At 43.1% G+C, this 25,984-nt stretch overlaps 1 protein-coding gene across 4 annotated transcripts in view; it reads left to right on the top strand.

The window, feature by feature from the left end:
- Window positions 1–17,605, top strand: part of LOC131109953 (netrin-G1-like) — a 44,651-nt gene extending 27,046 nt beyond the window's left edge. For 2 of the 4 annotated variants that reach the window (XM_078789086.1, XM_058062540.2), the window contains exons 4-7: window positions 5,712–5,884; window positions 8,374–8,400; window positions 11,159–11,203; window positions 15,731–17,605. In XM_078789086.1, the coding sequence (XP_078645212.1) occupies window positions 5,712–5,884; window positions 8,374–8,400; window positions 11,159–11,203; window positions 15,731–15,963 (478 nt within the window). In that variant the 3' untranslated portion in view covers window positions 15,964–17,605. The remainder of the gene's footprint in view (window positions 1–5,711; window positions 5,885–8,373; window positions 8,401–11,158; window positions 11,204–15,730) is intronic. The other 2 variants (XM_078789088.1, XM_058062541.2) reach the window with 2 other exon arrangements.
- Window positions 17,606–25,984: the final 8,379 nt, after the last annotated feature.

Raw genomic sequence — 25,984 nt, 5'->3', positions numbered from 1 at the left:
TCCCCGTGCATGTGTGGGTTTTCTCCGGGTACTCCGGTTTCCTCCCACATTCCAAAAACATGCTAGGTTAATTGGCCACTTAATGAATGTATTTTTGAAAAACCACGATCGAGTGAAGCTACGGACATGGAACCGTGAGGTGATGAGGGATTAATATAAGATATCTTGATGAGAAACCACCATGTGGTGTACTCGTTATAAAAACGTCATAGCGCAGCCAACACATTCGGCGTGCATGTTTGGTAGCGGGTGAGGAGTAGAAGAGTTACGTTAGCAAACAAACATGCTAGCACACCGACATGTGATTGCAGCCACGTTGGAGTGACAGCTAGCCAAAGTGCAACATTTATTTATTTTGTTACTTGCAATAACCCAATCAACTCATGGCAGCGATGTTTGCTACTTGTTGGAATCAACACGCACACACACACACACACACACGCACACACACACACACACAATCCTGCAAGTACGTGCCCGCTGAACCATGACAGCTGTTGCCGGTGTGATTGACAGACTTTGCGAGTCGGGTTCAAGTGCAGGTCCGCACGAGCAGTCAGCCGTATTTATTTCTTTATTTTCCTCTGCTCACTTATCCTTCCACCAGATGTCTGTCACACGTGGAGATGTTTCCTGCCAGTCATCGCTCCGTCTCTGGCGTTTAATTAGCGCTCATTAAGGTCCAGGCTGCCTGGGTAAATATTCACTACAATGTTTTACTATTAAGACGTTACATCATCTGAGAACCCTCACATCATGAGAGGGCGGCTAGCATCAAGTCAGCATCACGATGGCACGTTACAACAAACGTGTATTGTTTGCGTGATTGAGGCTACGTATTTGGGCCTGGACCGAATGTTGTCATCGTATTAAATGTTGACAGTAAAAAGGATACTGGAAGCACTTGATTGGGCAACTTATTATGTAAGTAAATTATTACTACCATTTTTACAAGCTTTGATTTCCCCCCCAAAAATATATATATACTTTAAAAGAGCCCACATTAGCAGATTCTAACAATTTCTACCAATAAAAGAATAGAGAACAGGCTGAATAGGTGTAAGATATGCTAACACAATGCTAATTCAGATACACTAAAAATAAACATGAACACAAAAGGTGTCCAGTGTTTATGGAACATTAATATGTTTTTCATTTATAAGTCGCTCTGGAGTATAAGTCGCAGGAACAGGCAACCTATGAAAAAAGTGCGACTTATAGTCCGAAAAATACCAGTTTAAATTTCCATAAAAGCTAAATAAACATACTATTTTTGTTTAGCTTCTTTACCAGCTGAAATTTCACAAAAAGATTATGAATATCGGGTAATATCCCCTTTTCACGCAGTGGAATCAAACATGACACGTGTGCATGCCCCCCCGAGTGTCTCTGCAATCGAGCGTTCACCAGTAATGAACATCTGAACGTGCCCCTCCTGGTCTATGCTAGCCGACTTAGCTTGCGCAGCGTGCATGGAGTCTGCGTTCATATTTATTCTCCTTCCACCTTCCTCCGCTGCCTGCATGAATAAGAAGATCCTCCATATTGGGGGGGGGTGCATATTACCATACCGTGGCGCTACATCAGCTCCCATAATAAGTCCCACAATCGAAACAAATCACAAGCTTTCTTAGCCGACAGGCAAATTCAAATTCCGTGTTACGACGACACGGGAATGGGAGCGCAGGGCATTAACTTGTGATCCATTCTCAATTTTCCCACAACAATTTGAGCCCTGGCGGGGAGCTTTTATGTTTGGGCAAACAATGGGCTTGAGATGTATTTCATTAGAGTCCAGAAGAACGACAAAAATTGAGCACGGAGCGACGCGGCGCAGACGAGCCAAATCGGACTCGTCAATTTCACGGTGATACATCTCCATGTAATGAGGTGACTTTGCGGCTCGCCTTGCCACCCTTCCTCATGACAAATTGGAATACGGAATACGGTACCTTTTGGGAATGTAAGAAGCGGTGGAGGTAGAGCGCCATGATGATGTTGCCGTGTTTCTTCTCCAAAGTCTTCTTTCAAGGTAATGACATCATGCATGGTCCATTTTACTTCCGATATTTCATTCAACAAAATATAGGACTCTACAGTTAACGTTTGTTGATGTAGATATTAATCTTACATTGTAAAATAAAGATTCCTATTATATGAAAGTATTTCTAAATGCTCCTCATACCCCCAAGCATGCTGGAAGGCACTTGCAAAAATAAGGTCAACAGAATAATAATAATAATAATATGAACAAGAAAACTGTATTTATTATTTACTGCACTGCCTTTAAGTTTTAACACATCGTGATGTTTTTGTATACATGACCCCCCCCCACCCCCACCCCAAAGGCATCAGAGACATTACTGCTCTCAGAGAAGCTAACCTCACTATAATCATTGTTTATTTCGGAGCTGGTCATGTTGTTATTATTATTAAAAATATCAAAGCTTATGTCGCGGACGGCGTTGTCGAGTTTCTTTCAAAGTTTCAGTCAGGCCAAAGTTTCCCTCACCAGGCCTGGATCCTTCCTGCCCATCTCACCTCCTCCCTACGCAGTATTTCATCTGTCAGATGTATCACTTCTCAGGACATGTGAGGCTTTTCCGAGTGTCATGTCAGGGAAAAGTTTTCCAGAGTTCTCAGTATGCATTTATACAGCATGGAGACGCATTACCGCGCCTGACCATGGCCGGCTTCAGAGAGAACTGCTGAGGAGGATCTGTCTCAAGGGAGGCTGCTTTCTGTACAGTTTTGTCTCATGTACATGGATCCCTCGCGGAAAGAAGACAAGGACTTTACTTTGACAAAGTAAAAGTAAAAAAGACAAATAAGTATTTAAAATGACTAATGCATTCATAAACGTCCAAAAAGAGCCGAAACTATCATCTGTGATCATATCTCTGTCGTCAATGATCCATCCATCTAATACTATTTTGAATGGAGCATCCTTTCAGGAATCCTGATTGTGTATCACAAATAATAATATAATAAAAATAATAATTAATCATATTTCCCATACCTTTTTGGAGTCTGATTTTGAAAATGTGAAAAAATGTCAGAATTTCCGAGTGTAATTGGTCTTTAATTATCAATCATTTTGGGATTCTTCTCTGTTTTGGGGTCGTTATTATTACTCCATGTGTCATCATTGGAGGAAATGTACTTTTTGGGAATATTTCAGAAAACACTTGACACCGGAGTTGTCTTACATCTGTCCAAAAATGCTTCTAGAAACTTCCAGCGAGTCGTCACAGACGGAAGGAAGACGAAAGAATAGAAACAGAGGCGTTCAATTCTTCAATCAAAATTAGACTATCACAAGAATCTTTGAAATCATAATCTATTTTTGGAATATATTCACAAATGCTCAAGAAAAGACTTGTGATGATTGTCTGATATTTTGGAGCTATATAACTTCTGGTGAAAAGTAAAGACTTCTTTGGATATTCTTGTTTCATGTGCGACCTCAACAGGATTTATTATTTATTATTAAAATTGTCATGCTATTATTTTCCTGCCTTTGCTTCTCCAGCCTACAGAAATATGCTGAATTCCTTTTTCCTTCTTCTATCCATTTGGCTCCACGTCTAATAAAAGCTCCTTTTGCTTTATTCATGTACATGTCATATAGTTCGGATGTAGCATTCATTATTTTTTTGTCATATTTTGTGGGATTAGGAAGGTTACATAGGTGGAATAATTCTTTAATGAATTCCCGGGGATTTCTTTTTGAGACTTACGGCCTTTTCACGTTATCTGAAACTTGAACCTGAGAATACAACATTCAGCAGCCATATTGAGACCTTGCTGGTACTGGTCTACCAACATAGCATTTTAATATGTTTTGACTAATAATAAACTCATTCATTCATTTCAGAAAAACTATACATGGAGGGAGTGATAATCCAACCGATGACTGATTCTACTTGAGGATGTTGCGTCACTGTCAGACTGGGAGAAAGCAAAATAAAACATGTTTACATTTATGCTGCAATAACTCAACTAAAATGATATCTGAATGTTTGTATATGGGGAATAAGCAAGCCTTTGGGGCGAGTGGATGAAAAGTCACCTTAACTAAGTCAAATGTTCACCAGCTCTCACGTTCCGCATTGGGAATAGCAAAAAAGCCTCTTGATTGTGAAATGACAGTGCCTTCGGCAAAAGCATCGACTTCCCGGCGATGCGTCCCTCCCCTCTCTGCCCCCCTCCCTGGACTCCACATCCCCTGCCTGCGCCATTCGGGCCAGATGATCCAGATTTTGCTGGTTTTTAATTAAGTGGAAGGTCAAATCTCATTGCCGCTGACTTCAGGGAGCCGCTGACGTCTGCGTGGCAGAAGGGCAACACCCAGTCATTCATTTCAGGGAGCAAAGGGGACTTTTCATTCATTAAAAAGTTAGGGACCGTGGGGAAATGAACGGGGGGAGGTGGAATAAATACTGTTTAGAGTTGGGACACGGGTTATTTCTTCCTATTAAGGTGCGCCAAGCGCTCATTGGGAGTTCAAGCTTTACGCATGAATTTGTGCGCTTTTTTTATAACCGCCAAAAGAGTTGCTAGTGCAGAACTTTGATAAAAAGATGAGAAACCTCAATTTGATTTTATCTGATTATTCAGTTCATGTGAGCAAGCATCCACCTCTGTTCCACTTTGTACACTCGGGGTTTCTTTCTTCTTTAGGACATTCCAAATTGGTTCGATGCTTTTCATCGATTTTTCAGCTTTTCTCGTCTTTTTCTGTTTTTTACGCAAAGACAGCTCTCTGGTTTCCATGTTGTTTTCACCTCTAAATGCAGTCTATGCAGGCAAAGCCTATCCCACCCAATCTGAAAGTGGGCGTGGACATCCAGTGCTTTTTATTGGCTGAATATGTGGCAACAAAAGGTGCCATATTGTAAACTGTGCTGCATATTTACATCTGGATGGAGGTGCTAATACCTGGAGATAAAAGCTTGCCGTCTGCTCCCGTATTCACCTCTCCTGGTCAAACGTAATGTTTCAGTAAGGCCTTGGCCTGGCTGATACGTATGTACAGTACTTGCGGAGTGCGCTGTAAGTGTTGTGTATTGTTGCTGCTCATTTACCGCCCATCTCCTGCTGCAGGGTTTCCCTTCCCTTTAGTGATCTATCATCAATGCCAGACGTCCCCGCAAGGCCAGGAAGTCAATTAGGATGGATGTTGGATCAGCGCTGTCATTTCTCCGTCTCGTGTTCTCCGGCGTGGCGGCGTCACATCGACGCTGCTCTCGAACCACGTGATGAATGAACGAGTGATGAGAGTTATTTGTACAAATAACACAGCCGCGGGGGGAGGTTGCGTGTCAAATCCAGTGAACGGTCACCCGTCCTCTGACTGGTTCTGCATCTCCTTTTAACCTTCTGGCAAAGCCGGGAACGGAGAGCCCAGCTTATCTGGCCGCTATCAGCAGTCAATCAGATCCCTGTTTCACGCCGCTTTAGCAAAGAGCGTCTTTCATTTAGCGCTCAGCACGGAAAAAGTGGACTATTTGCCTCAGAAGCGGCGACAAATGAGGGCTTGTTTTTTTTCTTTCGCTTTTTTCCCTCCAAAAGCAGAACACAATCAAGCTTTGTTGAGACAACCGGAGCTGGATTTCAATTTACTGCCATGAAAAGTGTGAAATAAATGTTGCTATTGATTTGTTTGTGTGCGGACGTGACAGCGCTGCCTTTTTCTGTCTTGGTTTCAGGTGCAAGTGCAATTTGCACGCCAACAGCTGCGTGTTTGACAAGGGCAAGCTGGGCTGCGAGTGCGAGCACAACACCACGGGGCCCGACTGCAGCCGCTGCAAGAGGCACTACCACGGCCGAGCCTGGAGCGTGGGCTCCTACCTGCCCATACCCAAAGGAACTGCCAATATATGTGAGTGGACCGCGCTTCGGTGCGCCAAGCTGCGCTGAGTCACACCGTCAAGATGGGCCGTCCTGTCAGGTCCAAGTGCCCCTGACCCGCCCCCGAGTGGGCTACGGTGATGCCAACGAGCATCAACTCATGTCTGGGCAGGAGACCAAAGAACTACATGGCCCAACTTTAGAAAGTTCTAGCAGCCCCCCGTTGTGCTGAAGTGACGCAATAATGAGGTTTAACGGAAATAACGGTTGAAAATGATTTGGCAGATTAAGAAATCGACTTTTAAGACCGGAGGTACTCGAACGTTGCAGCTTTTCATGACATCATGATGGAAAAACGATGCCAGCTCCGACCCACCCTAGCGTAATCGCCGCTCCTAAAAAGGCGTAGTGCCGCTTGGAGATGTCAGTCACCTACAAACCTTCAGTTCATCGGCTAACCTAGCATGATTCCAAAATGTATTGATAGCACTTTAGCGTGCTAGGACACCTCCAAATATGACAATTCCACCTAAGCCGCGTATTTACAGTACAGTATTTAACGCTTCAAAAACGTTGTCTATAAATAGTTTGCACATGCACGCTTACTTTACACACACACATCTGTAAATAGTTTAGACATATGCAAACATTTGTAAATAGATGATTATTTTGTGTTATGTTCTAAATCTGTGAATTACCGTATTTTCCGGACTATAAGTCGCACTTTTTTTCATAGGTTGGCTGTTCCTGCGACTTATACTCCAGAGCGACTTATAGTCCAGAAAATACGGTAATCATTCCACAGTGGAAGATTTGCAGTTGATTGTTCATTATGCATTTTTGGCCTTTTGCCACTTATGTATGTTTTTTGCAAACTAATTATGCATTTTTGGCCTTGTGCAACTTATACTCCAGAGCGACTAATAGTCCAGAAAATACGGAAATGTGCTTTCATAAAAGTAAACAATTGGTGAGATGTTTGAGGTGTCACTAAAACAAAAAAATATGGACGTCAGTCACTGTTGACTGTGAACATATTTTTTTCTGATGAAAGAAGAGAGTCTAACATATCTTTACCTTGTTTTGATGTTTGTTTTCGTCCAAAGGTTGACCTTTCGTGGGTCTTGAAAGTTCTGCAAAAATGCCCAAAATCTCCGGCAGCTCTCCTCTCTGAAACCAGCTACCAGCCAATAAGAGCCCCTGGTTGAGACTGACGGATCTATAACGTATCGAAGTTTACATTTACATTGTTGTTGTTCCCCGATTTTCACAATATATGCCCCCCTTAAGTTAATATACCATGGTAATTCCTGGTAATATTGAAACTTCACATTCCGAATCCGAGGCTTTGTCGTAATAAAACGCTATCCTCGCCGCCATTACGGAGCGACACAGCCTGAATAATCCGGTGGTTATTTCCCGAGTAAACGCCCATCAGCACTTGACAATGTTTTATCTCCAGCAAGCGCGGCGTAATGCCGCCTACTTTTGTGTTCCCGCGCTGGCTCATAAGCAGAAGGTGCTCTTTTGTATGATCCCCATTATAATCTTGGATGGGAGTTGAGTCACATTCATCAAATCCCAAGCCGGAGGCGGGGGGCTCATTGCCTCTATAAATCTAATGGAGTCACTCAGGGATGCGCTGGTGGTGGACAGGCAGGCGAGGCCAGATGGTGGAAGATCTCGCCCTCTCCTCGTCTGTTCACGCTGATTCAGCCTCGCAGTCAGACGCTCTCGCGGCGAGCGCCAGATAGATGATGGATGTCGCCTCTCGCCCTGCTTTTGTGTGACAATTTTATCGATCGCTGATTTTGTGTCAGAAAATCTGAGCGGTTGTTCCTCCGTGGTGGAACATCTCCCGACCGGTGTTGGCGTACGGGGCGGAGGCGCAGGTTGGAAACCCACGAATATATTGCCGCATTCACCTTGCACCTCAATTGCTGCATCGTGCTTCCTGCCGGCAGATTGACAGGCCGTTATTAAAAAAATCCAACACATGGCCGCATCTGCACTGAACTGATGAAAGCCAGGTCTCGCCGTTTCAAAAGCAATATTAGCTCTTATTTGGCAGTGGCATAAAATGCAATAATGTCGCACGTGTCAGTGACGAAACAATATTGCTCCCCCCGGGGGCCAAATGAACTTATTTTAATGTTGGATTATTCTTATTTCTGGCAAGCATCGTGCCTTGCGTCATTACGTGAAATATGCAGGCCTCGCACCAAGACAAATACGCTGAGCCTGCAGAACGCAATGAGGGTTTAATACGTTCATGTGCGTTCAGAAATTAAACATTGACTTTAATGACATGTATTTTGTCCGCAGCGACCTAATTATGCATTTTTGGCCTTGTGCGACTTATACTCCAGTGCGACTTATGTATGTTTTTTTTTAATCTAATTATGCATTTTTGGCTTTGTACGACTTATACTCCGGAGCGACTTATAGTCCAGAAAATACGGTACATGTAGCGGGAACCCTGCGTTCTACTAAATCGTTGCTCTTCTGTTCCCTCCTCAGGTATTCCCAGCAATCACGGACCCGTGCGTAAGTTGATTGGGCTTTTATTTTATCCATCAGCATGACTGTGGCCATCTTGCATGTCAACATTGTGTTTCACTAACAATTACCATCATTTCCTGTGTAAATTATGCACTGGTGTTTAAGCCACACCCACTAAATTTGGCAAGAAAGACATATTTGTTTTTAACATGAAAAATAATAATAATAAAATTAAGCTAAGTCAAAATATTAAGACAGATGGATATATTGATATCACGTATCCTTGATTTGTGTACATTACCTGTCTCTTATTCTTAAAAAAAACAAATATAAAATTCAATTTTGTGATTTCTGATGTTTAACGCGTTCCCAAAAAACGGGACACAGGAAATAAAAACAACAGCATAAAAAAAAAGTCTTCTTCATCTTCAGTATGTACAGTATATCACAAAGCTGAGACGCAGTTTTTTTTCAAAATATCAAAGCAGCAAAGTTGCTTCCTTGCATTTTTTATGATGTTGCCAACGCTGGAAAAACCTTTGGACACCCCCCCCCCCACCCGACCCCCCCACAAAGTCAGAGCTGTTGTATGAATATCCTCTTTTATTCTGAAAAACAAATTTATTCATTTCATTTCATTTTAATGAAACAATGAAAACGGCAAACTTCTCTTCCCACCGCCAACAAATCATCTGACTTCCTGGCTTTATCATCACTCTAAGTTCAATAAGTTTTGTTCTGTGGTTCTATGGTTATCGTCGCATTATTCCTCTCTGCAACCACTGGCCCACTACAAGTAATTTTAGGCCGCGTACTCTGGTAGTGTGGTACTTTGTTTCTTTTTTAAGGACATATCGAAAACCAAAAGAATTTTACCCGAGGGCAATCATGGAAATCCAATCAATCTGTTCCGAACACCCAGAAATATTAACACAAAACACATTTCATGAGAGAATAATTTGTAGAAAAATGCCAATGAAATATAAATGTAGAATGAAATGGATAAACGAACCTTTATTAAATATATCAAATGTAGCAAATTGCACAAAGATGGAAGTGTTCAGATGTTGAGGTTCCACCGTATACGTCAAATTGAACAAATACTAAAACTCGACAAGAGCTTGAGAGCCGAGGGTGGGGGCAAAGCTGACAGTAGGAGCATCCGGCATGTTTGGGCCGGCCAATCAGCTGCCGCCGTGGAGTGGATTCTGCCTCCCACACTAGAATCTTTGCTCTCGGCACAGACAGATATTTGCCCCAAGCCGGAGAAGAAAAGCCATCTTTTATAAGGTTGTGGCCCCCCCACCATGCATCCCTCTGCATGCTGATGCCTGAAGGTGACTCTTTTACAGCTGGTGACTGAGCAGCCACCACATGGAAGTGTCTCTGACTTCATCCGAGTTGCATGCAGACGTTACTCAAATCAAGTACTTGTACTGCAGAAATGGCAGTTTCTGCAATGCAACAAATACAACATCCATGGAAGTACTAGGGGTGTAGCTGGTATGTATTTGGATTTTATTGGACGGAATATTTGGTAGCATAAAAATACATTTAGTCGCACGTCAACACCATCACCAGATAGCGTACCCTGCCTTTGGCGAGTGCGGTGCTTCTCATGGTACGGGGCAGGCCCCATGGGGGGTTTGTCAGCGGAGTACTTTCAATGTTACTGCGGACCTGCCAAAATGTACAAATGTATGGTACTCCACATGCAATTTGGGGTGTGCATATGAACATATGATGTTCATATGCTTCATAACTCTCCACGTTGTTGCTTGTTCTTGCGTCTAATATGCTAAGATGTTAAATACTGTATGTCATTCAAGAACAGATGTATCTCAGCTTTGGGATATTGGGGGAAAGCATATTCTTACCATTAATTTCACTCTTTGCTTGCTTTTTTTGTTGTTATATGTGATTTGTAATTTTTTATGACTTTAGTCCAATAATATTATAACATTATGTTAAAAAATTACAACTTCATTCATTGTATTTTTTCCTCATATTATGACACTTTTAAAGAAAATATGTTTTTTTCCTTTAATATTTAAACTTCATGCTACTATTATTTATTTTTCGTAACAATATTACATTATTGACCTTTTTCTTTCAATATTTTGAGTGTTTTTCTTGCTTTCTTGGTGTCTGGAGTTTTCTTTATTAAGCTGCAGGCCCCCAAGCCACACTTTGGGCACCCCTTCTTTACGCTATCATATAGTGCTACATTGTTTTTGTTATTATGTCCTTCCAAAAACTGAAATTAACAAAAACAAACAACCAAAATTGCAGGTACACAAAAATATGAACCAAAACTATATTTTATAGTTATATATTATAGTTTTAAATGCAGAAAAAAAACAATTATTATAAATGAGGACTGGATGGAACTTATTTTTGATGTGAAATTCCCGTACATCCCAGAAAGATGGAATTCCTAGTGTTTTTCGTCTTTGTCAAATTGCTGCCACTTGCAGCTTTCTTTGGCCCCATGGCGTGTTATTTAGTCGTTTGATTGATGGATCTATTAGACAATGACCAGCTAGCAGTTTGCAGGGTCGTTTTAGTCGTTGACACAATCCCTCAGCTTCAGGTTTTGCATTTATTTCCTGTACCGTACCCAAAATGAAGCCAACCATGACCCGAGAGTCACCCGAGCGTGACGACGGCGCACCCCTAGTAAATAAGTAACTAAGGATCTGCATGCTGTCCCCATGTTTTGGCTGCTATGACTCACATGACAAGCCACATGACAAGCCACATGACTTGTAACGCTTTGTCCCGTTTTTTGTTTTGCACGCAGATCGAGCAAATGCGTCATTTCTTGGTGTCGCGAATCGTAAGCAAGGTAGGCTTGTAGGCTTTGTTCAGCATGACAGTGAATTGATTGGCATTCTGACCACCATTGTGGATTATCAGACATGGCTTGGTGGTGTGTTCGCATCGCCCGCCTTGCTTTCATCATGCATGCACGCACACACACACACACACACACACACACACACACACACACACACACCGACTCCCGCTGTTTGCAGCAAGGACGGAGACGCCGCACCATCAGCTTCGTCCGCAGCCTGCTAACCTCTGTGATCGCACCCTTTGTTTAATTACCCACAATGCTCGTGCCATGAGGGGAAGGGAGGAAACAGAGCAAGGAGCAGAAAGCAGAGAGGAACTTCCTTGGGGTTACGGTCATTATGTAGATGGATCTCCTGTTAATCCGCCGGCCCGGATGTTCTGTTCTGCACCGCATGACTTCCTTTCAAAGCAAACCTCGCAAAGGTTACACAAAGACGAAAAACTCTAGTACGGGGGTGTCCAAGCTTTTCCCTGCACGGGCCGCATCCTGAACAATGGAAGGGGGAAAGAAATGAAAGATGTATACAGGAATCCCTCATTTATCACGACAATCCCTCATTTATCACAGTTAATGCAGTTAGAATGTTGTGTTAAACAAAGCCAAATTTTCGGAATATGAGCTTTGCCAGAGCCAAAAGGCTATTTTTCATCCGGTGTCCGTTGAGGAAATGACTTATATCTTCTCGCAGGATGCTGCCATAGAAAGTTGGATATACCCTTAAAGTAGTACAGCTTGTATAATAAAAGTATATGTTAGTATCAGTATATGTTTACTATCACTACACAGACAGTGTCAGTCATCACAGTCAACATGTCCAAATTGTGTGACTATTAAGCACCATGTTGTCATGTGACCGTATGTGACCACCCCTCCACCTCCATTCCGCCTCAGCATAAGTGGAAATATACGTAGGTACTATACAGTAGAAACAAAAGGCAATAGAATATGAATAAAATACCATAGCTTATTAAATCCTACCCCTTCATCTGGTACTTTTACAATCAGTAACTGTTACATTTGTTCACTTCCTGCTTTCATAATATAGTTTAAGGTTTTTTAAATATTTTTTTATATATTTTTTATTTTCTTTTTTTATTGTTATATTGTTATTTATTTTTCATTTATATATGATGAGCATCCAATGCCATAATGGGTACCATAGTGCGTGTCCATATAGTGATATATATAGCACATCATGATTAGTTCAAGACTGGTTAAAGTCGTGGTTAAACTAAGATTCAAACAACGCTTGGAAGACGAAGCGGTCCATCAAAAAGCGATTCTCCTATTCTTATAAGCCACGAAGTTGACTTCCTGGCGTGACTTCAGTTTCTATGACAAAGTTATTAGCAAAAAAAAAAAAAAGCTGCCTTTGAACGCTCCGTTGTCTAAACTGCCGCTGTCAGCTGCGACTGCGGGGGCAATCTATATTGAACCTCAGCGCCTGCAGCCGTGATTAATGACGAAGCCTTCATGTTAATATGATAATGGGAGATATGGGGGGTTGGGGGGGGGCAGTGTTTCAGCTTTCACCCTGACATCATGGAAAAAGATATTGATCTGACGTAATTGAGCAGCATTGGCCTCGTCTCCGATCGGCATGAAGTTAGCTGATCCCGTATCTGGAAATGACCTCCCGATGTGGCGTCTTACGGGAGCATCAGCGGCGCCATCATGGAGGACGTTTAGAAGTATCGTCATCCCTCGCCATTGAGGTGTCACTAAAACCAAAAATGGACGTCAGTCACCGATTGGCCTGAATTTTTTTTCACTGCAGAAAAAGCTCGTTTTCTCAGTTTTTTGGTCACAATCATCATGGTCATCATGGTCTTTTGGTCATAATGTTTTGGCTGAAAGCACCCTGTGTTCTACTGCTGAATTATAAAGACCCCAAAAGGCTAGAAACAAACTTTTTTTCTGATGTAAGAGTCTAAAGTTTCTTGACATACTCTCAATGTTTATGTAGTCCTAAAAGTCAATATTCAGTTTTGCTGAAAGTTGAGCAAAAGCCCCAAAACAGGATGTCGGTATGGAGCGCTCTTGTCTGAAAATGGCTGTCAGTCTGCAAGTTCATTTCGGACGCACGTTGTCGCTTGTTGCCCTGCATTTGCTCAAGGGCGGGCGTGTCGCAACAGTTTTAGTGCTAAAACATCACACATCAAGAGGTGTGAGGCGGACATATGTCTCCCGGAGAGGACGCACCAGAGGACCGCCAGGATGTTCTCACTCCGTTTGTGTCACGTTTGCTGTACTCAAAAGAGCAGTTTTCTTTTTTTGTTGTTGAAGTTTTAACGTTTAAATCCACAAATTCAATCTTAAAGAGTGGAGGGATTTATCCAGGATGAAGTTGATAACGAGGAGGAGTGATGCTAGTTTAAATATAGCCCCCCCAAACTAAAATCTTTCCACGGGACGGCTAATGTGGATTAGAGCGAACATGATCACGTTAGCATCGATACGCCCCAAGTAGAATGATGGCATCATTTGTTTTTGGTCCACAGATGCTTTATGATAGACCCTAAGAGCATCAACGTCTTATACTTCCAGGATGAAAATATCCCAAATAGGAACATGAGTGACTCTAAACCAGATCCAAACTGATTCTAATTTCTCCTATTGTGCCAATTACACTTGGCAAGAAATCAATTCTGTTCTGTGAGTCGGTAATAAACACATGGAAACGGGACTGTTAGTGAACGTAGCTTAAAATATTTGGTAACTTTTCACACGTCGCTCTTCTCAAGGAGCAGCTGATGCTGATGCTGATGCTGATGCTGATGCGGATGCGGATGCGGATGCGGATGCTGATACTGATGCTGATGCTGATGCTGATGCTGATGCTGAAGCATCAATAAGTTCCATACGTTCATCATTTATTACTACTTTGCATTGTTTTCTGCATTGAAAAGTAATTATTAATTATAATTAAGTAATTATTCCCTCCAAAATATCTTTTGGTTGATATCTTGGGTTTCTGGGATGGATTGGTAAGATTGACTTTATTTCCTGTGGGAAGACGTTTCTTGGTTTATGGCAGCCAATCGGTTCCCGGACTGACTGTGATTAATGAACTTCAGCAAAGTAGTAATCTTTATTCATAAATAAACTCATAAATAAATTCATAAACCTTCCAAATAAGTTTTTCAGCATTATCGGAGCCCTGTAGACATGAAATAACATCCCATGGTCTCACACGTTAGCATTGGGAGACTTCCTTCTTGGTCCTTTTTACTTCCTGTGGTGGCTTTTGTCCCATCAATGGAACATTACGGTACTAAACTAATTCATATCTAAATACTGGGCTTTTTTAAATCACATTTGTTTTGCTTTTTATGTTTTCTGCTCACTTTTGATCTCCCACAGCATCCATAAAAATGGTGGCTGCGTCAAAGCCAATTGTGCAAATGACATGATGACATACGTATATACAGTCACTGGTACATTTGTTCACTTCCTGCCTTTCTAATATAATTTAAAATTTATTTTAAATTTTGTATTTTTATTTAATTTCTTTTGTCACATAGCAAAGTACAAAATGGCTCAATAATTTTAATTTTTTTTGTATATTTTTATTGTATAAATTAAATTACATTTTTTTTTTTACAATAACTAAGGGACCTGGTGTTGCCATCAGAGAATTGATGAAAAGCGGTCCACTAAATTAAATTAAATTAAATTAAATTAAATTAAATTAAATTAAATTAAATTAAATTAAATTAAATTAAATTAAATTAAATTAAATATAATATAAATATAATATAATCTTAAATGACACTGTAACAAGCTATTTTTGTTTTGTAAAAGTTTTATGTTTAGTTGTAGTCCACAAAACCACCAATGTTTCTGTCAGATAAATAAATGAATACTCACGATAATAAAAAAAACAGTCAAGTATTTGGCAGAAGGGCTGTCTTATTATCATTTATATCATTTTTTTAAAGGCTGAGACACGGGGTCGCCTTATTGCAAAAAAATGGTGTGATTATGCCGAGGCAGCCATCCAATTACAATGAAATCTCTGGGTAAATATTACCTCTTCCAGGATTTGCGCCTGTGCCAACAGCGGATAAGCGACTCGGCGAAGATGAGCTGGTGTACTTTTCATCCATCAGTCAGCAGCTCCAAATATGACATCTGTTTCCTCCAACAATGCTGTAACATCACATTAGCATATCAAAAGGGACTGGCATTTTGGGGATGGGGGGGGGCGAACCCCCCCAGCACAGCAGGCTGCTTCACATACACGAGGACGGTTTCATTGGTTAATTTGGTTTGTCCTTTGTTTTGCCAGGATTATTTGTTCTCCCGCGTGTCTTTGCTGCTCTTAAAATAGAACAAAATGTCTTTGTCGTCAACAATGGCTGCCGGGAAAGGCCGCCGCGTCTCTTCCGTCTCGCTGCACGCCACACGTCCTTGACGCGACCTCCCCAAAGAGGCACACGCGGACGAGACCGGAGGAGGCAGCTGGCGCCCCGGCCGTGACGCTCTCCTTTTGTGCTTGTGTGTCCGCAGCCCGGGTGTGCGACAACGCCCTGCTGCGCTGTCAGAACGGCGGCACGTGCCACCATCACCAGCGCTGCCACTGCTCCGCCGGCTTCACCGGCGTCCTGTGCGAGAGGGTCCGCTGCCAGGGCCCCGGCGAGTGCGACGACCAGTTAGCGGGACGGGCCTCCCCGCCTCAGATCACCGCCGACGCTCGCCGAATGTCCATCGCCTCGCTCGTCTTGGTCGTTTCTCTTTGCTGAGGGACCTTGATCCTCTTGGTAACCAAAAGGTGGACAAAGCGACTCCTTTCTACGTCTCAGGACGCTGTTGTGGATCGATGAAGTCACCGCTGTCTTGGTAATCTCACTCGGATGAAGATCTGATACTTTATTGTAAAGGAGACTGGAGATGACCAAGTGTACAAAAAGACTCACGTGCTTTCTAAGAGTTATTCATTCTTTGTGTAGCGCTTATCCGCATTACGCTGACGGGTGAAGCCGCCCTCACCCGATGGACCGCTCGCCAGCCAATCACAGGACACGTACACAAACACGCTCACGTTCACGCCTGTGCACCGTTTAGAGTCTCCAAGTAGCTGAATGTGCACATTTTGGGGGGGAGCGGGGGGGGAAGAAGCAACATGGCCGCGATCTCCCGGCTGTGCATCCGACGTCCCAACCGATGAGGAGTTTCCCGTCTTTGTTGGCGGTTGGAAATGAAGTCCTGCGTTCCTACGTTGGTTGGCGTCGGTAGTCACCAAGTCTTCGACCGCCAACACCCGCCCCCCCCAAACATAATCCACCATCCACCAACACCTCCCATCTCCAAAAAGACTTTATCCCAACCAAAAAACAAAAGAACCCAAAATGAAACAAATGAAATTGGGAAGTAGCGTACATCCTGGAAGCGGGAAGATGGCGGAATATAAAGCTTGCGGTACGTTGCATCACGTTACGAACGACCTTTAAACGACCCTCATTGGCTTCCTTCCTTCCTCCCTCCTTCACCTGCGTTGGTCTCTGAAGGGCACCCTGGTCATCAGCGACACTTGGGCCCAGGCTGAGGAAGTTCGACTGAGGCTTGCACGGTACAACATATCGGAAAAGGAGTAGGAAGAAGCTGCTCTTATTTAATCCTTCCCCTTCTCGGTATCAGTCTTCATGTGTTTTATTTGGCCTAACAAGACGCGTGCTATTCAGTAATTGTATTTAAGTTTTGTACCAACAACAAAAGATATTTTCATGGATTAGCAAAAGCGCTGAGAGTGTCGCTTCTTTTTTTTTTGGACTGCGAGAGGTCGAGTTCCGGTTTGTTTGCTTGTGTTCACACACGGTTCTCCTAAAAACAAAGTAAGTGTTTCCACATAATACACTTCCACCACCAAAGGAGGAAAAAAAACATCTTTATCTTGTTGTTGTCATTGGTTGTACACGGTGAACTTGTCTGTAGGTGTTTTATTTTGAAAAGCTATCCACTCTCACTCAAGCTTCTGATGTTCATATTACGACCGACGATGAACTTCCTGCCGGGACCACGACGGAGGCAGAACCACATGAACCTCAACGGGCTCCAAAAAGACTCCAGCGGCTCCAGAGCCAATCTGGAATCTAATCCTTGAATCAATCGGGAGGGAACGATGTCTGAAGGCGGCGTCCTGCTGCGGGAACCTTCATGCTCCGAGGCGCTGAGAAAATTAGCTTTAATTCAAGGAGGGTCAAATGAATAAAAATGAAGTCGCATCCCACTGGGTGGCATATTGAGTGCTGAGACCAATTTTATTTGAGAGATGAATAACCCCCTCCCCCTCCCGAGGTTGTGGTGGAACACCAAACTGTGTTCGAGTCTACTGTAAGTGCCTCTCATTAAACGATGAAAAAGACCAGCGAATGGCTGTTTTTACAATGCAGGTTGTCTGAGATGAGGGCAGAAGGTTGGACTATTCACATCCGTTTGCCAATTAATTAACCATGATTAATCACCGTTTGCTGCTATTTCTGAAATATACCCATTTTCACCGCCTTTTATTCCAGGATTTATAATGACAGGGCATGATTATATAGAAAGTATTTCAGATAATGTATGCTCATTAAAGGGGACCTATGAGGCTTTTTCCGCTTTTCTGACCTATAAATGTCGTTAGAATGTCGGATTCTGGTGTTAAACGATACCGACGTTTCCGATAATGAGGTTTGCGCATTTGGAAGTGATCCCTGAAAGAAGTTTGGGACGGCTCAAAACGCTGGCTTTCAGAGGGCGTGGTAAAACTGCTCCCTTTGTGATGTCACAGAGGAGCGGGCTTCCTTATATGGGCGTGGCTGTATCGATACACTCTCTGGCCTCCCCCAAGCTGTGTTTCTTTGGGTGGAAGGGAAAGCCACATTTGTTTTCCAATTCCTAAAGACGTCACTATCAGCCACAAGTGGTTGGAGGTTGATTCCCTACCAGCAAAAGAGAAGTATTTTAATTCGTCAACAGGATTTTCCCAGGAAGTCAGAAGAGCCAGCGGTAAGTAAGCGTTCATCAGTGTCCCAACTGTCTTAATTTTGTTTAGAACGTCCGTCCATCCACTTGGCAGGGTGTGGCGAGTTTGACGCTGGCGATGTGATCATCTGTGAGCCAGCGGCTATAAAGCCCCCGACCCCAACCTGATGTACTTGAAGTGGGGGCAACATTTGGGGATGAGTACTGCCTCAGTACAGATTTCACACTGATACCACACTGATATCGTATCTCCTCTCCGGGCACAGACGAGGGAGTCGGCTGCATTTGCGCTTCAGAAGGCAGCGGATGCGGCTGGAGGGCCCAGCAGAGGATAAACCTGCTTTTCATTCAGGTTTTTTGGGATCGGTATCGATATCGGCCAATTTCACCCATGAATTATCGGGATTATCAGCATCAAATTCTGATCAGGACACCCTAATGTTCATCATGAAAAGATCCATGGAATAAGTATAGCATAATGCAGTCGTCCACCATCTTGGTTTGTCCTTTCCATTTTTTGTGGATTTGGGCGATTTCGATTCCTATGTGGCGCCAATACTCCTTCACAATGTTCCACAGAATATTCCAGAATATTCCACAAGCCTGTAAAAAAAACAAGCTCCAGGCCAAAAGCAGCCCCCAGGCCATAGTTTGAATTATTAATTGGATAAAAACGGCGTGTATATTCATCCAGCGGAGCACTTCATGTTTTCTAAGGCAGGCATGGGATTCGCATTATTTTCATTTTTGTCGGAAAAACAAAAGTCGTTGAATATTTGAATGTTTGACAAGCGAAGAGACAAAACAAAGTCAAACTATTGGATTTTTGCATGAATACAAAAGGGCAAACACGCAGATGTTCCCACGTTTTGTTGCTGTGCAGCAAAAAGCAAAAAATTGTGTTTGAATAGAAACAAGACACGGAATAAAATTTACATGTAATAAACATTTTAATTCTATTTGCGGGATTATAATCAGTACAATCAATACAAATATATATATATATTTATTTTTAATTTAAACTGTAAATAAAAGCATAAAAGTCATCCCCATGTGACTTCTGCAACGTCGGGTGGCGTTGGGAGACCATTTTATGTCAGAACATAAAAGTGGTGACTCTTCTGCTTTTTTTTTACTTTATAATTCATGGAATTATTACAAAATTCACAAGTTGAACCCGATACATAACTTATTAACAATAGCAGACTTATTTCAAGTAGCCCCCCCATGCTGGCAGCACTCGTGCAGCCCAAAACGTGACGCAACTACGCTTCACCGCAGCCAAGACGCGTTACCTTGATATTCATTTCGATAATAATTTTTTTGACTTTTTACTGTGGATATACTTCTATACAAAGTACAGTATTTTCTTTCTATACTCTGGCTAATGGCTAATCCAATGAAGTACTCCAGTATTTCAAATGATAAAACGGCGTTAGCATCACAGACGATGAACTTTGGCCATGGTGATGCACTGATATCGATATCAACCATCTGGCGTCGCTTACCTTCGCCATTTACACAGGAAACTAAATACTGTAGTTTTTAGTGTAGTTCAGTGGTTCCCAAAGTTTTTATGGTAATGCTTAAATTTTAGTTGAACGCGTTTATGGTAGATCTTGATGGGAGTGACGCTTGACGCTTCCCATGGTCGTAGAAGCTCCTGAAGACTTGTGATGTCAGTGGGTGGACAGGGAATCATACCCGTGATCATGGCACGTAAAAATATGCTTGGCAGGGGTGTTAATTCCGCGACGTAGTACATACATGTACACATACTAGATCCATATACAATAGATAGATAGTTTATTTGTCTCCAATTCACATTTCCAGCAGCTCTACAAAAATGGGCTCCCATATTTGCAGACGATCTCATCAAGCCGCCTGAAGCGTGTAAACAAACGACAGTTGTCAGTCGGCACGCTCCTTTCATCCATGGTTTTCCAGATATGCCGCCCATCCTCAGTAGGGATGCAACGATTCCCAGAAGTAAGCACGGTAAAATCTGCGCTCGGTTACATGAGCCCTTGGAGACGTCCATTGAAAATGTCTTTTTCATATCGTATGATGTACTTCCTGTCGGTACTTTACTTTGTCTCTTCAATTGTTGGACACCTGGAGTCGTACCACAGCGTTGAATGTCAAGTCCAACGTTCTTCCAACCTCATGGATGGGAGCTTCAGGCCAAGATCAAAGGTATGTAGGATATCAATTCACTTAAAGAGGACCTTTTATGCTCATTTCCGACCCTTTGTATTGAGTTGTGGACTCCTGTAGAGCAGCTGCACACAATAACCAAATAACACAAAGCTTTCTAGATCTTCCAGAATCCAGCTGTATTTACTTGGAATTCCCAAATGGTCTGTTTTAATGGGCCTGCCTCCAGGCACGCCCACTCTGCTGACATCTGTAGTTCAACGCCAGGTTTAACACCAGAATACATTCTAGAAAACATTCTAACTACATTTGTAGGTCAGAAAACAAGGGAAAGCATCATAGGCTCCTGTCATTCCAATCAATATTCCAATATTCTATATTCCAATCTGTCACATGACCTCTACAACGTGATGTTTACGCAACTGACCCTTGGTGATCCACGTAATGGGAAACGTTGGCAAGGAGCAGCTCCTGTGTCTCAATGACTTGGAAGACAAGAACCCAGACCTCCATGTCGGGTTGTCGGTGAGAGCACCAAAGTCGCTGTGCAGGGGAGTGGAAACTTTTGTGTCAGTCAACAATGTAAATAATGTAAATAATAATATTAGCATGCATATATGATGAGCCTCGCCGCATCCCCAGCTTCACGTTGGATTTCCAAAGGAGTTAAATATTAATAAGCTCCAGCTAAAAATGGAAATGCGGAGATCCTGTCTTGACTTTTAAACAAAAATTCAAGCCAAACTTGTGTGTGACGTCGGCATCCGGGAATCGAACTGTGTGTTGTTGTTGAACAAGAAATCAACAAGTCTAGTCTAGTCTAGTCTAGTCTGTAGTCTAATCTAGCACTACCTAGCTGATAGTGCCTGGATTTCACGATGCAATCGCCAATCAATATCCCACCATCCATCGATTATCATGACCATTCCCCATGTGAAACACGAGTCCAAGATCCTCTATAAGACCAAGATGCTCTACTGTTTGTGAGGACCTGCTTCAAAAACACTAGTCAAAGATCCTCTAATACCCCCGACATGCAGATGCTTGTCAAAGATCCTCTATATATGTTCTGCTGCTCTTAAGTAGCTATTGTAAAAACACGAGTCAAAGATCCTCTAATACCCCCGATATGACAGGAGCACTCCTATGGAGCTACTGCAGATGCTTGTCAAAGATCCTCTATATATGTTCTGCTGTTCTTAAGTAGCTATTGTAAAAACACGAGTCAAAGATCCTCTATATATGTTCTGCTGTTCTTAAGCAGCTAATGCTAAAATACTGAATACTGAAAAATCAAAATTCAAAAACCACTCGGGTATTTAGGCGATTGTCTGGGGCTGCTAATTGCTAAATCAGAAGGGGATTCGAACCGTCCATCTACCGACTGTCCATCCAATATACTGACCACTTGGCCCCGGTGTGAGCCCACATTATTTCCTACCTATAAAGGCAAAGAAAACACAAACAACTCTGAGTTTTACCAATGTCCCGAAATGGGCTGCCAATCTTCGTGGTTCCAGGTAGAACATTAAAGAAACCAAAAATAAGCTCAGGCTTGGTTGAGGTAAAAATGTGCCAAAACAAAACACACACGGATTTTCAAGGAAGGAAGTTGAAGAGAGAAATCACCTTTCTTGTCACGATTCAATGGGATGCTTCCTGATTTGAATACAATCTACAGCAGCTATCTGCCCCCCCGGCCCCCCCGCCCCCCAGCCCCAGATGCTAATCCTATTCAGCGCCACCATCATCAGCACCACGGCTCAGTCTATTTTCCCTCCATGTCGACTCGGGCGCGCCTGGCCCTCAGCGCCTCACCTCCATTGCAAATCAGCCTTGGCGAGGATTGGCGGCGCCTCCTCCGCCACCCCGTTAAGGAATCACATGTACCGCTCTGACGCTGGAAGGACATTTGTTTTTTCTCCTTTCAATGCGGTAGAGGAGTTAATGGTCCCTCTGTTCGGTCTTCGCAACTTCAGGTGGGAAATTCGACATAACAACACACGAGTTCCTGCAGAGCTGAACTATCCTACGTGACTTTCCTTCCACGATTATTCTTTCATAGATTACACTCGAAATTCTAATCTCATCATATAAATGTCTTACACAATTTTCGTTCAGACCTTCACCTGTCAGATCTGTGGAGACAGTGGCGGTTCTGGCTTGAATGACTTCCCTGGGAATCGAACCCATGACCCTGAGCGACAACCACCTCTGCATGCAGCTGAGTGTCGTCGGCATAACAGTGAAAGCTAATCTTATGTTTGCGAATGATGTCGCCGAGCGGCAGCATGTGAATATTGAACAAAAGAGGACCAAGCGCTGATCCTTGTGGAACCCCACAAGTGACGCTACAATACTGAGAGGTCACATCCTTACAAACTACACCATGCGTCCGATCCAGGCGATTAGATCTGAATCAACATTGTACCAGACCAGTAGCACCAGTATGCATTTGAAGGCATTCTGGTAGGATAGCGTGATCAAGGGTATCGAAGGCAACATGGAGATCTAGTAATAATAATAATAATAATAATAATAATAATATTCAGGAAGCGTCACGATCCGTAGAGAAAAGAAGATGTGTCCCTTAGCAAAGGCTGATTCACTAAAGCGGTTCAACCTGAAACCAGACTGAAGACGTTGACTTAAATTGATCTCCATGCGTCATTTAGCTGTGTGCTACAATTTGTTTCATGGATTTTCAAAATAAATGTGAGGTTAGACACCGGCCTGTAATGACAAATACTCTCAGGTTGAAGGTTTTGTATTTTGAGTAGAAGTTGAATCACCTCGGTCTTGGAGAAAAGCGATATTTATCATATTTAAGATTGAAGAACTTAAAACTGGGAGCAGCTCTTGAATGAGTTTCCCATGTTGTCTGTCACGTTGGTCGGGAATGTCGTTGCGTTGCGACCCCAAGATGCAGAGAACCAAAGTGCAGATAAAAAGTATTTCTTTTAATAAAAATTGCAGATAAGCAGAACAAACTGGCCAAACAAAGCAAACATACGACAACGAACCAACGAAGGAAGGAGCCCACACCTGAACTAAATAGAAGGAGTGAAATTAGAAACAGGTGTGGGAGACAGGAAACAAGGCAAGACAGGAAGTGAATACAAAAATAAGAGCATCCAAGGAGAAAGTAAACTAAAAAGGGAACATAAACAGGAACCAACACTGACATCGTATTCCCAGTCGGGCTAACTTAAAGCACTTTTAAACGTTTAATTCCAACGGCAAGGAAAAATGTTGGCGACGGTGCAAAATGGCCGCCCATCAGAAGCCCCTCCGTGCACGCGTCCCGTCCAAGGCTGCAGTCCAAAATCCTTGTCACCGCGTTTCATCTCGGGGCTAAGACATGAAGAGGAGGAGGGGGGGGGGGGAGGCGGGGGAGACGCTTTATGATAGGAGTGTTCGCAGTGAGTTTTGGCGGTTTAGAGGCTGTGGCACGGCGGAGGGAAACACGCCCGAGGCGGCGTTTGCGTTGGGAGAATACTGATGGCTACACGTGCGATGCTCCATCCACACTCGGCTGATGGATCTCGCACAGGAAGGAGAAAGACAAACATGTCAGTCAAGGGGAATACAAAGCGGCGAGCGCGAGGACAACAATGGCGAGCGGATACGGACGCGCCGATGAGCCGTAAACAAAAACTAATAAAGCAGTCGATGATTGTCAGGGACACACTTGCCATCATAACCATACAAACTAGTATACTGTATATGTTAACGATACTATGGTAGTCCTAGCAAAGATCCTTTAGAAGATAAGAGAGCTCTGCTCTTTTTGAGGACGAACTGCAAAAGCACCAGTAAAGATCCTCTATAAATGACAGTCACACACTTGTTTTAAAGCACTCTGCTCTTTTGGGCAACCTACTGGGAAGCTGCTGTTTTTCCACTGCAGAAATGCTTGTCAAATCAAAGATCCTCTATATCAGCAGTTATGGCCCTTTGCAGACCCGTGACCCGTTTAGCTGAATGGGAAATATACCGTAACATATGATCATGCTCGTGGACTGACATTTGACCTGAAGCCATGAACAGAGCAGCACTGACAGCAGGTTGCTAGTTTTGATCCCGCTTGTTGAGTATGAAGTGTAAATGATCTGGCTGGAATCTTTCCATGGTGTCCTAAAAGAACCACTACCCCGTTCTTATTAGTATCGTAAATACAAACCTAATTTCCGGGTGAATCTCCCGCCACGTCCCAGCAAGGGATCCCACTTGTTGAGTATGAAGTGTAAATGATCTGGCTGGAATCTGTCCATGGTCTCCTAAAAGAACTAACCCGTTCTTATTCCCCCCTTCCTGCTGCGGTCTCCTCACACTGCGAGGCGTTCAGGCGTGCTCATAATTTTGAGTATTCAGAGCTAATTGCTTTCCTTTTTTTTCATACACATACCCCCTACGGCAATTGATGTACCCCCGGGGGTACGCCCACCCACAACAATAACAAGTCAAACATCCTTCAAATGATTGGCGCGGTCTGCTCTTTTTATGTAACTGCAAAAACACAAGTCAAAGATCCTCTATATGACAGGCTCGCAACTGTTTTTAAGGACCAACTGCAACAACGCAAGTCAAAGATCCTCTATATGACAGGCTCGCGACTGTTTTTAAGGACCAACTGCAACAACGCAAGTCAAAGATCCTCTATATGACAGGCTCGCGACTGTTTTTAAGGACCAACTGCAACAACGCAAGTCAAAGATCCTCTATATGACAGGCTCGCGACTGTTTTTAAGGACCAACTGCAACAACGCAAGTCAAAGATCCTCTATACGACAGGCTCGCGACTGTTTTTAAGGACCAACTGCAACAACGCAAGTCAAAGATCCTCTATATGACAGGCTCGCGACTGTTTTTAAGGACCAACTGCAACAACGCAAGTCAAAGATCCTCTATATGACAGGCTCGCGACTGTTTTTAAGGACCAACTGCAACAACGCAAGTCAAAGATCCTCTATACGACAGGCTCGCGACTGTTTTTAAGGACCAACTGCAACAACGTAAGTCAAAGATCCTCTATATGACAGGCTCGCGACTGTTTTTAAGGACCAACTGCAACAACGCAAGTCAAAGATCCTCTATATGACAGGCTCGCGACTGTTTTTAAGGACCAACTGCAACAACGCAAGTCAAAGATCCTCTATATGACAGGCTCGCGACTGTTTTTAAGGACCTACTGCACGTTCAACGTAAGTCAAAGATCCTCTATATGACAGGCTCGCGACTGTTTTTAAGGACCAACTGCAACAACGCAAGTCAAAGATCCTCTATATGACAGGCTCGCGACTGTTTTTAAGGACCAACGGCAACAACGCAAGTCAAAGATCCTCTATACGACAGGCTCGCGACTGTTTTTAAGGACCAACTGCAACAACGCAAGTCAAAGATCCTCTATATGACACGTTCAACTACTGCACGTTCAACGTAAGTCAAAGATCCTGTGTGATGAAGGAAGTGTCACCGTGTGGCGAGTGGAGCCTGACTATCCTGCATGACTAAAGGGTCTTTGTGCTTTTTCCGGTGGTCCGGACTCTCCAATGAACGGGTGTTTCGTCAGCCTTGAGTCATTCCTTGTGGAAGATTCCAGGCAAACACAAAATCCGAGGAACGTCTCACCTCTGGCGCTCC

This window comes from Doryrhamphus excisus, linkage group LG2, assembly GCF_037039965.1.
Source record: "Doryrhamphus excisus strain RoL-2023G ecotype Guam linkage group LG2, RoL_Dexc_Guam_v1.1, whole genome shotgun sequence".
Classification (NCBI taxonomy): domain Eukaryota; kingdom Metazoa; phylum Chordata; class Actinopteri; order Syngnathiformes; family Syngnathidae; genus Doryrhamphus; species Doryrhamphus excisus.
The sequence above is the reverse complement of the archived record's forward strand: the minus strand, read 5'-3'. Positions and strand labels throughout refer to the sequence as shown.